Genomic DNA, 16,112 nt, shown 5'->3' with positions numbered 1-16,112 from the left:
AGGGACTTGGACAAATCAAAAAGGGGAACAACACAAACTAAAGCAAAGCAAATGAATGAATGCTTTTCATTTAGCCTTTCTTTTTCTCTAGAAGCACACAAGCAGTACTCAAGCACTTTTCAAAAACAAGTGAAATAATCCATCACTGTGAAATATTTTTAAGATCACTGGAAAAATGACATAGCCCTGTTGTTTGTTCCTGTGTACTTTGAATAACACACATTCCCTTTACCGACATCTGGTTTTCATCTTTCCATTTCAGTGGCACCAGCCTTGATAGTTACCATAACAGTGACATCCTTCATAATACGAGCTTCCCTCTATTGTCCCCATACGTGTAGGTGTGCTTATCTGCCTCCAGTTCATTTCCCATCCTGCTTTTGCCCCTAATGCATCAAGGTAAAAGGCTAATTTTGCTCCATCAGTGCACACTTTGAATGAAAGGAAACACTGGCTTGCCCGCAGGACAATCCCGAGCTCTTGTGGGCTACTTTGTCACATCAGCCTGGACCACTGGTGACACAGAAGCATAACTCCTATAACTCACACAACATACATATGTAGACACACACACAGACACATATATTTAAAAATATACATGTACTTACCCTGCACTAACAGGAGCTCTGCAATGTTAGTGCTCTCTAAGCATTATAAGCTCAGGATTAATACAGCTTGTCTCCAGACCTCTGCACTGATCTAGAGGGAGTCTGTTTTTTACTTTTTATAACTGTGGGTGGATAATTTTTCTGCATATTTTCCTGTCATGCTTATTATACTAATAACATGGTTTTAAAATGCCGTCAAAATGTATTTTCAAAGCATAATTGACCACAGTGAAGACACTTGCTTTAATTCCAGTGATTAAAAAATCAGTTAGCATTCCAAATGTTTAAAGTGAATTCTTGTTTTATTTTAAATTTCAAGCATCTTAAATATTGCTTGCAACATTCTCACTCAAAGTGTTTTGTGCTGAATGCAAAAACTTTTCTCAAGTATTGCGTTAGAAACTGTAGCAACCACTGAGACATTATCTTTGCAGTTGCACTCATGTTTCACAACACAGTTTTGCAGTGTGACACCTTTGGAGGCAGAGGAGGCAACGCCTATCTGTTCTTGTTAGTAGCCAGCATTCTGCATTCCAAATGTTAAAAGATGCAGTAACTCCCCTGTAAAGACAAATATAGATTCTCTGAACTCTACACCAACCTCTCCCCTAGTTTTGGCAAGGCTTTGTTTAGGAGCTACAGGAGAATTCCGCTGTCCCAGAAGGAAATAATCACCATGTGAGAGGATGTCTATATCTGCTCACAATATGTTAACAAGAGACAACAGGTAACAAAACATGAAAGTCTGGTGGAACTTCCCTATGCATCTAACTCAACTGACCCCTTATCTTTTTTTTTTTTTTTTTTTTTTTTTTTTTTTAATTCTTCTGCCTCTTCCATTCTTTCATGTACCTTTTTGTTACCTTTTATTTTGCAGAATTTGCTGCAGGTAGCAGACATTTTTCAGTTTTGGTATTTCAAGTCTACCTTTGTTATTACATGTTCCTGACAGAGCAAAATAGGAATCAAAACTTTATTGAAATTATGATGATATCCAGGATGCAGTATTTATCTGAAATCCTATACTGAAACTTTGTGCAAATTAAAAGTGACTTTGTGTGCTATGGGTGACTGCTGGGCACATCATATACCTTGGCACACACTCAAATTGGGTTTAGATGCTTTTGTATCACAAGGAAAAAACACTGTTTTGTTACTGTCAACAGTGCAACTGAACAGTACCTTAATTTAAAAAAAAAACAAACCACCAAATATTCTGCAGCTGGCAGAGAGGTTACCCAGTTCAACGTGTCTATCAGAAGTGTGATTAGATATCTCTGCCTTTCATTGCAAAGTGAAACACTGGCGTCATATCCTGCACTGCAGGTGACCGGGGCTGCTTTTGGAGGCACAGGGTGGTGGGCTCCAGGCAGCTTCCTGCCCTTCATCACTGAAATCACAGTTGTCTCCAGAGACACTGCTAACCATATCCTGTTGCAAATATTCAGGGCCCTGTCATATGCTTCCCTTTTCACCTGCAGGTAAGCCTTATGGATTTTTCCCAGATGACTACAAAGAAAATCTGTGTTGTAAGTCCTCTCCCACTGGCTTCCTTCATTTGCAAGCATCAACACAACACAATTTCTTTTCCTGATCAAAACCATCTGTATGTTTTACACCAAAAGCTGTCTCAGTACTTTTGAGAGGACGTTTCCTTCAGTTGGAGGAAAGACAACAAATACCCCCTCCCCCTAAGCCCCAGGGCCTCAATGTAATAGCACAAAACAAAGCTGCACAAGGTCACACCTCTGCATGCAGGAACTGCACATACTGTGCAGACCCTTCAGTACCCTTTCTTGTGCCTCCCTACCAGTAATTATGCAAGCAGGTCTCCATCCACAGCCTGACCTGGTTACAGGTTCACACTAGATACAGCACTTTACATGCTTTAAGCCTTATGGTTTTGCAGCTCCTTCGCTGTGTTAGCCAAGACTCACAGCTGTTACACTTGAATTTTGGGCCATCCATAGGGGATGCAGAACTCCAGAATCAACACAACAAAGTGAAATCCAGGACTGGGCAGTAGCACTCACTGGTAGGTTTAGGCTTTCTGTAACCTGTAGTCTACCAGTTCTGGTTCCTTCTCTGAGTGATAGATTAATACACTGAATAATTAATCTAATTAATTAGATTAATTTGCAAAATTCTTATGAACTTCTGAAGGGCCACAGTTTCACTGATACCCTTCTCAAAAGGCACAGGAAGAGAGCAGGGGTCCAGCAGCAGGTCCACACTGCTGGAGCCACCATCTCTGGTAGGGTCACCATAGGCTGGGCTATCTGCAAGGGAAGCACAATAATTAGCAGAACTCCCCACAGGCTTGTCATGCTTTCAATGCAGAACAGTCCCCTCCAGGCACAAATGAATCAAGGACACCACTGCTGAGAAACATGCTATTTTCCCGTGTCAGCTCTGAGATTCCCTAAATGCATGTCACATCTGGAAGAAAATGACACTTGGATTGCAGAGGCTATACATGATACCATGTTGTTAATCCCCCTCCTACAAAGTAAAAAAAAAAAAAAAATGTTAATTGCAGACTACTCCCCAGGCTTTTGGATGTCATCAACTGCTAAAAAGAAGTTTTCATGATTAAAATAAAGGAAAAATCCTTCATGTCCTATGGATGCTGAGTACACCTTGAGGCAGGCAGCTCTCCTGCAATTAATGACATGCTGTGCAAGTGGGAACTGCCCGGGCAATGCAAAACAGAGCTAATGAGAAGCCATCAGGACATTCAGCTGGAATTGCCTCCATGCAAGAAGTGGGTATGGGGCTCTGTTGAGCTTCTGGTAATTTCTGCTAGGTTTTCTTTCAGTGGAGCTCAACAACTTGGTTAGTACTAACATTCCCTTTCCAAGCTTTTTAATTTTTACAGGCTGCTTAACAAAATTATTTCATGTACACTGCCTATATACATACAGTCAGACGGGTGATCCCATACTCATCTCTGAGAGTGATGAATGTCATCACCAGATCAAAATAAATAAATGAACCACCTCATATATATAATAACATATGATCCATATAAAAAATAGGATTACATTTACTGACAGCAGCAGTAGAAAGCAGTTGAGTGTGTTTTGAACAACAGTGCCCCGAACTACTCCAAAGGCCATCTGCTACAGATCTCAATGTACAATGTTTTCTAGGTGATAAATCATAGGAATACATCATTACCAGCATCCAGTTGCATTCTTCTGGAATTAAAAATACCATTCAAATCTTCTACAAACATTAAACAATTGCATGAATTTTCTGTTGGGATTGGACTGAAAGTATGAGTAATGATTACCAACTACCTTCCACTCCTGCCATTCCATGGCAACTACCACAGTTGCCCCTTCCTCTCCCCAAAAATCAAACCATGCTTTTTTTCTTCAATAACTGAGCATTCAGGCAGACGAGCAATCAGATACATTTTCTCTCATCCTGGTTTGAACTTAGACCTCAATATATATTGTACCTAGGGATTTTTACCCTTGAATTATTCTGCATCAGAAGTTGATGGCTGTGGTCATGCTACTAAATGGAGGGGTTTTGAAATCAGCTTTAGAGATTTTGACGACAAAATGCTAATTTCTTCAACTTATGAAAACCACCCTTCCAGTTGTGGCTATGTTGTATATACAAGAGGCCAAAATTGCAAAAAGCAGCAAGCTCTTTACAATGCTCACTGATTTTCATTACAGAAAGAGCTGTGTGAAATCAGCTAATAGATAACACAGTGATTTCCTTTTTGAAATCCCAACACATGTATTTTGCATCTGTTCAAAGCACTGTGTTGGGAATCTTTCTAAGATAGCTGCATGATGTAGAACTTGGAAGATGAGTTTGCTTTCTGACCCAGTCTCTCTCTGCTTTCACACCTCCTGGCCACCATCAGATATGAGCAAATGAGCTGCTCAATTGCACATACACCTTTGATTGGAAGGGCTACGAAAAAACCTGAACAGCTGCCCAAGTCAGGCATATGTGCACGTTGGCTCCTTGAACACGAAAAGCGGCGCTGCGTGCAGGAAAACCAAAAACCAGAATTCTCACCATGGTCCCAGACATGCCGACTTCCTGGAAATGTACTTCTCACTGCACTGGCCACAATTGGCACCACAATAAACAGAACACACAAGCTTCAAAAACACTGTAAGGATGATTTGATATTACACAGGAAACTCAAGCATCCAAGAACAAGACTTCTGAAACACAGAAGGACATATTTTTTCTACTTTCTTTTTGTTTGCAATATCTGTAAAAATGGGTATTTCAAGTAGGGCCATCATATTGATCTAGACCTCATCCCCATGAAAAGCTGAAACCATTGGATGAAAATGCTCCATCCTGTAGGAGATGCAGGTTTGCGTTTGCCAATAGTGTCATGAACTCTGCTGATCAGACTTGCCATGGATTCTCATTTCCTCATCAGATGAAGGAAAAGGGAACATGGTCATCAACAGGAGGGAAAGATTAATTAGTTGAGATAATCTAAATAAGCTCAAGCTAGGGAAAGGTGTTCTAGGATTTTTAACTAACTTCTGTTCATTGCATTAAGAATGGTATTCTCAAGGGAAAAAATGGGGTTTGTCTCTGCAGTGTATAGATTTCTTTTTTACTAAGAGATGATGGAGATAGATTTGTCCTCATATACACACATTCATGTATGATCAATAACCCGTGCTGAGAGTAAAGTGATTATTTCAAGAGGCAACAGCAAAGGCAATTTCCCCAAGTTTCTATATTCAACTTATTCCCAGGACGAATTTTCCTTCATTGTTTGAAAGAAATATGGAAGCATTTTAAAGCCTTACAAAGTGAAACCAGTTGGCCATTCTTTAAAAAGCCAATTCTTGTTAACATTCAAAGTTTCTCACACAGCAGCTTCCATTTCTGCACCTGCAATGTTAATTTTTGAAGATGCCACCACAAAACCATTCAGCATTCATTGACTGTTTCTATAATGATTAAAAGCCATCACACTAGCTATTTTTCCTGGGTTTCTTGAGTTTCTTAAAGACCTCTAAGATACATCTGAGAATATAATGAAGTTATGTGAAATATTTGTAGAGAGTATACCCTAAGGTTTTTTCTTATGCTCTGTAAAATACTTAAAGTGAAAATACCTCTTCCTCTTCTCAGACATGCATTTATATGAAGTTACATTTTATGTCTGTTAGATTTAATATGATTTCAGAAATGTGTCTCTCTGATGACACTCAAAAGATTTAGAGCAACCAAGAGTCAGATCACAGCAGGTCTCTTTCTAGAGACCTTAAAATAATAGGTAATTATATGGTAAAATTTCCCCTTCTAAATATGTTTCATAAAAGGTTATTTTTAATACACTGAAAATACAAAGTAAAGATAAGTGAGTTAGTAAAAGACTACTAAACCTAATCTTAAACAGTGGGCTAGAGAAAACATTTCTAGACAATATAGTTTGCAATTAGAAATCACAACTAGCTAAAGGAAGAGTTGCAATTTTTGTTCATTTGACTTCATGCTATTTTGATGTAAAGAGAGCTTGATTCTTGGCAACTGCCAACATCCAGGATTTAATGAGCACCAGGAGCACAGACAATTACTTCTCAAAATGATTAAACATAACTAAACTTAATTACATTGACAGGCATGCTCAATTCACAGATTTTCTGAGGTTACATATTCTTCTGTCAACAGAACATCTACATACTCCAGAAACAAGAGCAAGGACAACATGCTGTTGCCACATAAATGTATTTTAACAGAGTTTGGAAATGTACTGTTACGAGTATAGTAGCTATCCCTGTTAAATAAAATTGAAGATAAGGTTAAAGATATTAAAGTACAAATGGGGTATCCCAGAGAATAGAGAGTTGTCAGAACAAATGTGCATCTGGAATGGATGGTTCTTGATATCCATGTATTTTTAATAAGATTTTATAACATAAGGAACAACTTCCATTTCCAGAACGATACTAGCCTCTCTTGCCCTCCTAAATGCATTCACTTCCCAGTCTACAAAAAAAAAAATCCAAGAATGACTGACTAAATGAAGGCATGTTTGAATGTAGTACACATGCAATAAAAGACTTATTTCTTTGAGATTATAAGGCACTTCTCAAATGCCTCACTGTACTTTCAGTTAAGATGATGCCTAAACTTAGCTTGGTATGAGATCAAGAAAATAGTGAAAAACAGACAAATGAAAATGCTCAAAACAAGAAACATAAAGTCTAGAAATCAGACATGCAGCTATTAAATCCAAAGCTTTAAGACTGGTTTTTTTATTTACTTACATATTATGGGACAAAAATCAGCCAAACTTCAGAGGAGCCTGCTCCCTCAGAGCCAAACAATCACATCTATGGTTGCTGTCAGCTGGAAAGTGAGCATCTCTAGCTGTGTCTCCCCTGAAATAATCCCAAACTGCCTGTTGTTCCAGGCTGTGCTCAGAACCTCTCAGCACCACCAGCCTCTCCTCCACAGAGCTGTGCTTACAGAGCTCCTCTCCCCCATCCTTCTGCAGCATCGCCTACTTGCCTACTGCACTAATGGTGTCCACAGGCGTGGGAGGTCAAGGCAGCACATGCAGGAAACAGAAGGCAAAGGAAAAAAAATTCCACAACCCCAAATCCAGATGCTACACTTTTCAAGGCTGCACAATTTCCTCAAACTAGCTTTTATTAGCAATAGTTATTGTTCATCTGGTGAGCAGTCTCAAATCGCAGATATAAAAAACAGAAATCATTTCAATTCCTGTTATACATAACAACAAAAGCACATACAATGTACACCACCTGAACTTAACTGTTAGGTTTGGGTTTTCTTTACTTCTACATCTATTGGGGATATCAAAAGGGTCAGACAAAAAGCTCTGACGGTAATAGGCACCCTCCAACAGAAAGACAGCAATCAATTACAAACCATTTGCAGAAATTATAGACCTGTCACAGACGCGTTTACAGCTGCAGTCTGACTGCCTCTGATTGCCAGGCTGTTTTCCACCCTTGTACCTACAAAACCAGGACAGCCTCAGATAATTTTTAAAATGACACTAGCAGACCTGTATGTCAGCTCAAGAAGTGCACTGCAATACAGAATGGGCAATTACTTCAGCAAATCATGCAAAAGCCCTAATAACTGCTGAATCTGACAAATTTGAGGCTGGAGGGAGGACAGGGAGCAGACCTGTACATTTTCCCCTCTTTTTTTCAGCTTTAATTGCAGCATGCAATTTAGAGCATTGGAGCAAATTTAGTGCATTAAAAGCAGCAACTAGTGTACATCAATTGTTCTCTGTGTACTTAAATGTGCAGAACTCTCCCTAATTTTCTGGCACCTGGTGTATTTGACACAGGCAATCAGGACTGGCTTTGTTCTTCTGCTAGGGCAAAGCAGATGCCCCAGAATCTCCTCCCCTACAGCAGGACAGAAGGTCAGCATTTATGTCCACACAGTGCATGGGGTACACTGCATAGTCCAGGTGAGCAGGGCACCCCAAGGTACTCGGGGAGCCTGGCCTGGTGAAAACAGCCATCAAATCATCCTAAGCCTTGGAGTCACCTCTGGTGTGCTCCCACAAAGATCCCTGCCTTCTAAAGCCAGGCAGAGCAGAGAAATCCACAATACTTCTTTCAAAGGACCAATGTGTCCTAAAGGGAGAAAATCCAGCTTGTTCTTGTCTGGTTGCAAAGACTTTGGGGAAGCATAAGGACACAGATCATCTCTGTGGGAATCCCCTTGTGCAGCAGGAGATGGGCTGAGGACCCACAATCACCGGGCTTCTCCTTATTCTCTAGGGAAAGGGCATAAAATCACCTGTATAAGACCCAAGTAGGTTATGAAGTAATTAATAAAGTAAGATTGACAGCTCCCCTCAGTAGGTATAGTTAAAGGCACAATGTATCTTCCTATTCCAGTCTTCTGAGTTTTAACATTCTGTCTGATCTCTACCAATTTTTCATACAACCCACCAAGGACAGTAATATATTCCAGAACCATAAAAATTCTAACGTCATTCCTGTTATGCAAGAGTGCTAACACAAGTGTTATCCCAAATTTGCTTGAAGATACAACCAACTCATCAACAGAATTTAAAAACACATCTCTGTTGTCAGAATGGCAATGCCAGGTAAAATCATGGCCACCAACTCAAAAACACTACCCACACTTGCTGTTGGGAGGTTCCAAACAATATGCACTTCAATTGGACAGAGGTTGCAATTTGCCTGACTCAGAGCAAAATGGACAAAAAGCTGCTCTTTGGAGACCAGTGCATGAAGGTGGGCACTAATTCTGGGCATTCCTGCCTCAGCCCCCAAAGCCCTTGCTGAAGGAAGGAAAACCATCAGTCCAGCCATGTCAGATAGAAACTGCAGACACATAAAGGGTCTCCAAATTAGAGGGTGGCAATCACTGTCTCTTGAACATTGAACCTCTCCAAGCCTGTAGCCAGTCTAAAACAACTGACGTAGTAGTATTGCTATGGTCACTGCAATATTATCAGTAAGCCCTGGAAATATCAGCAAAAAGAGAAGACAAAATAAACTGAATCAATTAGAAAGCTGTAGCAGCTTTACTCTTCTCTGCAGGAACTGGGTTCAAGCCACACAGAAGAATGAATTTGACAAGTCTCCACCTGCTTGTCATTTGTCCCCATCACACTGCTCCTGCAGATGCAGCAGCTGTGCTGTAGATGCTGACCTGTCAGGGTGACCTCAAGATACTAAAACTCCAAGTGCACCTAATATGCATAAAAAATTTTCAAGCTAATGCCATATGGTAAATTCTTTCCAACAAAATGCAGAGCATTAACGCTACAACATTGCCTTTTGGTTCATAAGGATTGTTGTGTCAAGCATTTTCTTACCCTGAAGGGTGGATCAGTCTTCTCCCTGTGTGGCACTTGGTCCAGAGTGCCATCAGTACTGCTCCTTTTCAAACTGGATGTGATGTCAGGCACGTTACTAAAGTCTGCATTTGAAATAAAACACATAAATAAATTAGAGGGTTATAGGACAGGAAAAGGAAAATTATTTGCTCTTACCTGGCGAACATGTTCAGTTGTCTAGTACAATTACAACAGCAGGAGAGAATCAAAGAATTGATTAGGCTGGAAAAAACCTCTGAGACCATTGAGTCCAACCTGTGACCTAACACCACCATGTCAACCAGACCAGGACACTAAGTGCCATGTCCAGAAAAAATACAAAATTTGCAATCACCCCTCAGCAAACAATGGGAGAGGCCAAAGCAAGGAGCAACAATGCCTTGAAATTCTGCTTTCCAAACAGGAGCTGGACATGGGAGAGTGTCTGAAGCAATGTGCATATCTGATCTACCAAAATAAACGTAAGGCTCTTGCTAACAGCATGCTTTTGAAGGGAGCACTATCTATAATCAGCACATTCTGTGCTGAGACAACCAGTGAAGATTATTAAATGCACTCAGCAGTTCTCCTTGGATGAGCACACCATTGTTCAACACGGCTTAGTACTCAATCCTTTAAAGATTTAAGAAGAAAAAAGAATTTTGTCCTGGAACAAACACCATAATTCATAATACAGACACAATCCCTTCTTCTTGCAAACACTTTACCAATTTTCTCAAGTTTGCAGTCCATCTACATAGTAGCTGGCACAATGCAAAAACCAGAGCACTGTCCTGTTCTACTTACTGACAGACTGTAGCTTTCAGTAACATCTACATTTAAACTCAAGAGCTATCCAACAATGCTGAGCATTCATTTAAAAATCATGTTCTTTCTTTTTATATTTCCTCAATTGGCTGCTGAAAATCTGCAGAGATGTTCACGTGGAAATTCTAATTAAAATTTCTAGAAGTGAAGAAGTGATTTTTGATCTGCAGTATTAACAACCCATGTAGCTTAAAATTATAAAGCAACCAACAAATAAAAAAAAAAGGACAGAAAAGAAAAGATAAAGGAAAAAGGATTTTCAGCAACCTCACATGCTAAAACAGCAATAAAATAAAGGGGAGGTTAAAGTTTGCTGCTTTGTTTCCTACCCTTTAAACCTCTAGAGTATAATTCACACCATATTACCACATTTTCAAACTCTTTCTCAACACCTACAAATTCTGAAGATTTATTTTTAAGTGAAAGGTAAGAGTCTTATTTAATCACTAACACCAGCAACTGAAATGGTAATTAAAACAAATACCACCCATCTTGCAGAATATCATGACAGCTTGCAATAAAGAAATTGAGAAGGACAACAGAATTTAGCTGCCTGGGTGGTGTTGTTCTCCTGTCAATGCAGAGCAGGACCAGTTCCTCTCAGAGAGAACTGAACAACATGGACTGAAGCAGAGAGGAAAATGGGAATTTTAGGCCCAAAAGAGCACCTTGCAATGCACAAAGAGCCTTCCTGGTAAGACAAAACATGGCTGACAGACTCCAGAGGCAATTCAGAGAAAGACATGCAAATAACTCAGCACAATGTCAGCTTGGGTTTTTCTATCTGTTATCAAGGTGCTCAGGTGAAGCTTAGCATCGAGGCTGACATTTTCCACCCACATGTCAAATACTTGACCACCTTCTCATTTCCCGATCCTTACAGAAACAAGGTCACATCACTTTTCTCCCCTCAGGCTTTCTTACCTTCTGCTCCCAGCCAGGTGCTGCTCCTGATATATAAGAGCCTGTGTAACATGCAATACCCCAAGAGTTATCACTTTTGCAGAAAAAACACATTTTATACAACTCCACTCCAGCCATCCATCATCTTTAAGACCTTAAGAAAGAGTCTGTCTTGTCTATTTCCCTGATTATGCTTTTACCTCTCTTCTTCCACCAAGCCTGAATAATTTTCTCCTTCCCTCTAGACTTCTAAAGTAATTTTGAGGCTCTCTTCTGTCTATGAGTACACATGAATGCCTATTGACTTCCACCATTGTCAACTCCTGCGTAAGCCAAGCCCTAAAACTTAAATTGACTTTTAAACAACATTTTCTTCAGGGTAAGGTGATGGCAAAGATATTATTTCCTATTGCTTCCCAGGTGAGCTCTTTTTATTTCCCCTCTGGGTTTTAATGCCCTTCTCCCCTCCAAACAGCATGTACCTGAGCTATATTTTGCAATGGCATAAAGGATGTAGAGTTTGATCTCAGGTAGTTAGCTAAAGAGAAAAAAAACCCCCTATTTCCCTGATTTTTCAAAGTGATCATTAAACATATTTGTTCTTCATGAAGCAGTAAAACTAACTTACACAAGCAATGAAGAGAGAGCATAAATGTAGGAAGAGGAAAATAGGGTAAAACAATCAGCAAACAACATAAACAGAAGGAATCAGGATAACAACACCCAAAGCAGGCAAATAGAATATTGTATTGCCTTTTCCAGATGACCCATCTTTTCCTGCCTTTACCCTAATTTTGTTTTTCCTTTGTAGTGTACAGGACTATCAGAGCCAGGTCTACATAGCCTTGCCCATTTTTATAGCATTTGCTGTTGGCAGAACAAGTTGCTGACGATGGAGAAGCAACAGTAAATGTTATTTTAAAGAGCAAAACCTAAAAAAAGTTACACGGAAAGAATCCAAGGTGAAAAAAGACATCCTACTGCATCCTACATTGTATGCAGAACTAACATGGGGAGGGAAGTAAGAAAGGAAGGAAGGATGTATGGGCTGTTGATCAGTTTAGGGTCCACATCCTGTCTCCTCTTCCTTCTTTTGCTGTGGAAGGGGACTTCCTTTGGATCTGCTCCTACAGATTATTCCCAAAAAGCACAGAAGCACCAATATCAGCTGCATAGCTCAACCCCCCCACCAAAAAAGAGGTAGTATTAGAGAATGGGTAATTACAAATGCAAAGCTTAAGGACATAAACACAGCAAAAAGTTCAACACTGAAATTCTTTCTAGTTCCAGTGATAAATGCAAGGGGACTAGTAAAGCAAAACCCTACAAAATGTATTTTCTTTAAACATTAAAATTTGGATTTAGGTCTACAATAGAATTCACATTATCAAAGATGTTCACAAATAATAATGTGGAAGTTGAAAGTGTTCTCTTACAGGCTGGTTAACCACTATTCTTTCAGGTAAAACTAGCAACAAAACTGTATAGAATTTGCACAAGATTAAGAAAGATGCTATCACTGTGCAATTACAAATTTTTTCCAGTATATATTATTCTGGTTCTTTGCTGGCCATGAGGATGCAACAGTATGTAGGGAGATATATGTTCCTAAAAATCATTGAAATTCAAGGTAAAACCAGCACTAGGTTTTTTAAAAAATAATTATTAAAGAAAACCTGGAAAACTTTGATGTTACTAGAATTATGTTTCTCTCTACTTAAAGAAAACACGGAATACTTCACTGAAAACATTGCTTGCGAGGCTTTCCAGCATAGTAAATGGTGAGTGTGCCACGGCTAAATCTGCCCCTACAACTCCATTACAGTAGTACATTTGATTTATTCTACTGACACACTTGTTATAAAGCTGTCTGAAAGAAAAATGGGACTGATAATAATGAGTTAAACAAAACATGGTTTAAATCTTTTAACATAATTTTTCTCTGCTGCAGTACACCTCTGTCCTGTTTACACACACATTCATGCTTGCTGAGTTGAAATGTTTATCACTTCCAGCTGGGGTACAGGAACCTCTGAAACAAATGCTTTTTTCCAGTCTAGCAAACAGGAGTGTCTCCAGAAAAGAAAATACTAAATAGTGTGGCAGGTTGACCCTAGCTGGACACCAAGTATTCACCAAAGCAGTTTGATCACTGCCCTCCTCAGCTGAACAGGGGAGAGAAATGTTATGAAAGGGTCATGGGTTGAGATAAGCATAGGGAGAGATCATTCACCAGTCACAGGCAAAACCAAGGCAACTTGGAAAAATTAGTTTAATTTATTACTAATCAAATCAGAGTAGGATAATGAGAAATAAACCTAAATCTTAAAAACACCTTCTCCCCACCCCTCTCTTCTTCCCGGACTTAACTTTATTCCTGATTTTCTCTCCCTCCTTTCCCTGAGCAGCACAGGGCATCAGGGAATGAGGGGTTGTGGTCAGTTCATCTCACATTGGCTCTGCTGCTCTTTCCTCCTCATGGAGAGGACTCCTCACACTCTTCCCCTGCTCCAGCATGGAGACTCTCCCATGGAAGACAGTCCTACCTGAAATTTTCCAGCTTGACTGTGTCCTATGGGTGGCAATTCTTCACAAACTGCTCCAGAGTGGCTCCCCCACAGGGTCACAAATCTTGCCAGCAAACCTGCTCCAGCATGGGCTTCCCATGGGATCACAGCCTCCTTCCTGCATCCATCTGCCCTGGTGTGGGTTTTCCACAGGCTGCAGGTGGATCTCTCTCTGTGGGCTGCAGTGGAACAGCTGCCTCACCATGGTCTGCACCAAGGGCTGCAAGGTCTGCTCCAGCACCCAGAGCACATCCCAGCCTTTCCTTCTTCACTGACCCTGGTGTCTGTTTTTCTCAGATATTCTCAGTCCTACTTCCAGCTGTGATCATGCAGGTTTTTTCCCCCTTCTTAAATATCTTATTCCAGAGGAGCTACCACCGCTGCTGATGGGCTCAGCCTTGGCCAGTGGCAAGTCCATACTGGCGCAACTGGCACTGGGAAGCATCTAAAAGCTTCTCACAGAAGCCAGCCCTGTAGGTCCCTGCCACCAAGACTTTGAAACACAAACCCAATACAATCAGCTTGCTGCAAATAAGAGTAGCAACAGCCGATAAATGCTAGGATTCCCAGAAAAGCACAGGGGGGAAAAGAATGCCTCTATGTGAAAAGCTTAAACTACATCACATGAAATGCACACTAAACATTTTTCTTGGCGTCAAGCAAAGAACCACCAAGTACTAAGAACACACTCACACCTTTAGTTACCAACAGCATCACCAAAGAATGCCATTACTCCTTCAATGTTATGTCTTGCTGGCAGGCAGGTAAGTGACTCAATCATTCAAGAGAAGTTACAGTCCAACCACTAAAAACTGAGAGAAAACATACTTCTTAAATCGTGTTCCTCACTACTCAACATTCAATTAAAAACAGGCACAGAGCACACAGATGGGACAGTTGGTTTGAAAAACAAACACATGCAGCATATCCAAGAGCTCTATGCCTACGGGAATGTTTCTTCCCATGTTGATGCAGTGACACACGTACAAGTGGTGAATGTGGAAGTTATTCATGTGTTTGTGAGCAGTGAGGTACAATGGAAACTCATCGTCTAGCAGATGTGTGAGACAATAATAATCTCTGCTGCAATCCCAGCCAAGAATCCAAAGGAAATCAACTGGAAAACATCAACACCGACCATCCGGCAATTCATTTACCATAAAGAAGCCATCAGCAATTGCAAATGTCACTTATCTTTCTTCTTCTGTTTAATTAACAAAGAAGCCTTAATTACTTTCAAGTCATAGATGTTCTTACCAGTTCAGCTGCTCACTGCAAAGCCACAATCATCATGAGGAGAGAGTAGGAACTGAAGATCCTGTTTCTTTATTCATAGTTCTCTTTTCATAATGCATCAGAACTTGTTCCATTTCAGACTGCTCTCACTGATTTAAAAAATGCCAAATAACCATCACAAGCACGTCAAGGGTTATCAAATGTCAAGCACTGTGTAGGTGGCGTAACCAACTCTTTTTTCAAACTATGGCAAAGAGGAGTGTTTCCACCTGCCACTCCAAAGACAATGATAAATTGAATAAAAATTGCTTCTACATCTACATAAGAAGACAACACAGATAAATTAAATGTACTCAGTCTCTCACTCCAAGACAAACTAAGACCACTGCAGGGCATCATTTTCAGATCTGTGAGGAGCAGCAGCTCTGGGCACTACTTGATAACTATCCTCAGCTGTAGGAGAGAGAGGGCGAGAGAGATGAAGTCTCATGTTTTGTCAGAATCAAGCAAGGGAACTGCACCTAGGTGAGTGGAGATGCTTCATTAACAGTTAGCAGCTGTGAGTCTTTCCTGGTATCCCTGACTTCACCTGATCCACTTACCACATCACCAAACACTCACTAAAGCAGAGTCTGACTTTAAAGGCCATGGTAAAACCAGTCCCACAGGGCTTGGCTGAACCAGGCTGAAGTATGTCTGTAATCAACAGGGATGAGCAAGGCAGGACAGGAATTAATGATCAGAAAATGGCCATGTCTGAGGTGGGCGTAAGCCATGCTGCACTCAAGCAGATGAGCAGAGAACTAAACTTTAGCTGTCAACATATAAAACCTGGCATATGAAATTGAAACTCAGGAGCAAAGATATCAATGAATTATTCAACTGATGATGGGGAAAAGAGGATAAGGCTATACAGCTGGTGAATAACATCCATTACCTATGCTTAAAGAAAGAATGAGAATTCTGGGGTAATCTAGTTTTGGAAAATACAGATCTATAACCTATGTAGTAACCTTAGGCTCTCACAATAAATTCAAGGAAAGAAAAATCAGAAACCTGAAGATAAATGGACTATAACATATATACATTATGGGTAAGCAGATGGTGTCAAACTAATCTGACATC

General features: G+C 40.2%; 1 protein-coding gene across 4 annotated transcripts in view; it reads right to left on the bottom strand.

The window, feature by feature from the left end:
- TIAM2 (TIAM Rac1 associated GEF 2) overlaps window positions 1-16,112 on the bottom strand; it is an 88,499-nt gene that overhangs the window by 21,449 nt on the left and 50,938 nt on the right. For 2 of the 4 annotated variants that reach the window (XM_064708197.1, XM_064708198.1), the window contains exon 14: window positions 9,454-9,557. In XM_064708197.1, coding sequence (XP_064564267.1) covers window positions 9,454-9,557 — 104 coding nt within the window. Of the gene's footprint in view, window positions 1-6,880; window positions 7,069-9,453; window positions 9,558-15,008; window positions 15,115-16,112 lie in introns of those variants that run through there. The other 2 variants (XM_064708201.1, XM_064708202.1) reach the window with 2 other exon arrangements.

The sequence above is a fragment of the Zonotrichia leucophrys genome, chromosome 3 (genome assembly GCF_028769735.1).
Source record: "Zonotrichia leucophrys gambelii isolate GWCS_2022_RI chromosome 3, RI_Zleu_2.0, whole genome shotgun sequence".
Lineage (NCBI taxonomy): Eukaryota > Metazoa > Chordata > Aves > Passeriformes > Passerellidae > Zonotrichia > Zonotrichia leucophrys.
The sequence above is the reverse complement of the archived record's forward strand: the minus strand, read 5'-3'. Positions and strand labels throughout refer to the sequence as shown.